The 238-nt window shown below is 72.7% G+C and overlaps 1 protein-coding gene across 1 annotated transcript in view; it reads left to right on the top strand.

Moving 5' to 3' along the window:
* Nucleotides 1-5: 5 nt before the first annotated feature.
* Nucleotides 6-238, top strand: part of LOC104498495 (WAS/WASL-interacting protein family member 3-like) — a gene marked incomplete at its 5' end in the record, with an annotated part of 3,857 nt that continues 3,624 nt past the window's right edge. The window contains one exon of the mRNA XM_010141884.1: nucleotides 6-234. Coding sequence (XP_010140186.1) covers nucleotides 6-234 — 229 coding nt within the window. The remainder of the gene's footprint in view (nucleotides 235-238) is intronic.

The following is a 238-nucleotide window of genomic DNA, read 5'->3' as shown; positions in this document are numbered from 1 at the left end:
CGCCGCCTCCTCCGGCCCCCTCGCACTCCCTGACCTCAAGCAGGCTCTCCTTCCCACCGGCCCCGGCCTTCAGCAGCGCTGACGTGCCCCCTCCGCTGCCCCCCAAGTCTCCCCACCTGCTGTCACACGTCCATAAGCCAAGCAGCATTCAGTCGCTGCCGCTGCCTCCCACCCCCGGCCTCCCTCAGCCTCCAGCGGCGGCGGCGACCAGGAAGAAGAGGCCCCGCCGGGGCGCAGG

Source organism: Buceros rhinoceros, unplaced genomic scaffold (genome assembly GCF_000710305.1).
Source record: "Buceros rhinoceros silvestris isolate BGI_N320 unplaced genomic scaffold, ASM71030v1 scaffold9818, whole genome shotgun sequence".
In the NCBI taxonomy this organism is placed as follows: Eukaryota; Metazoa; Chordata; class Aves; order Bucerotiformes; family Bucerotidae; genus Buceros; species Buceros rhinoceros.
This window is presented reverse-complemented; position numbering and strand designations above follow the sequence as displayed.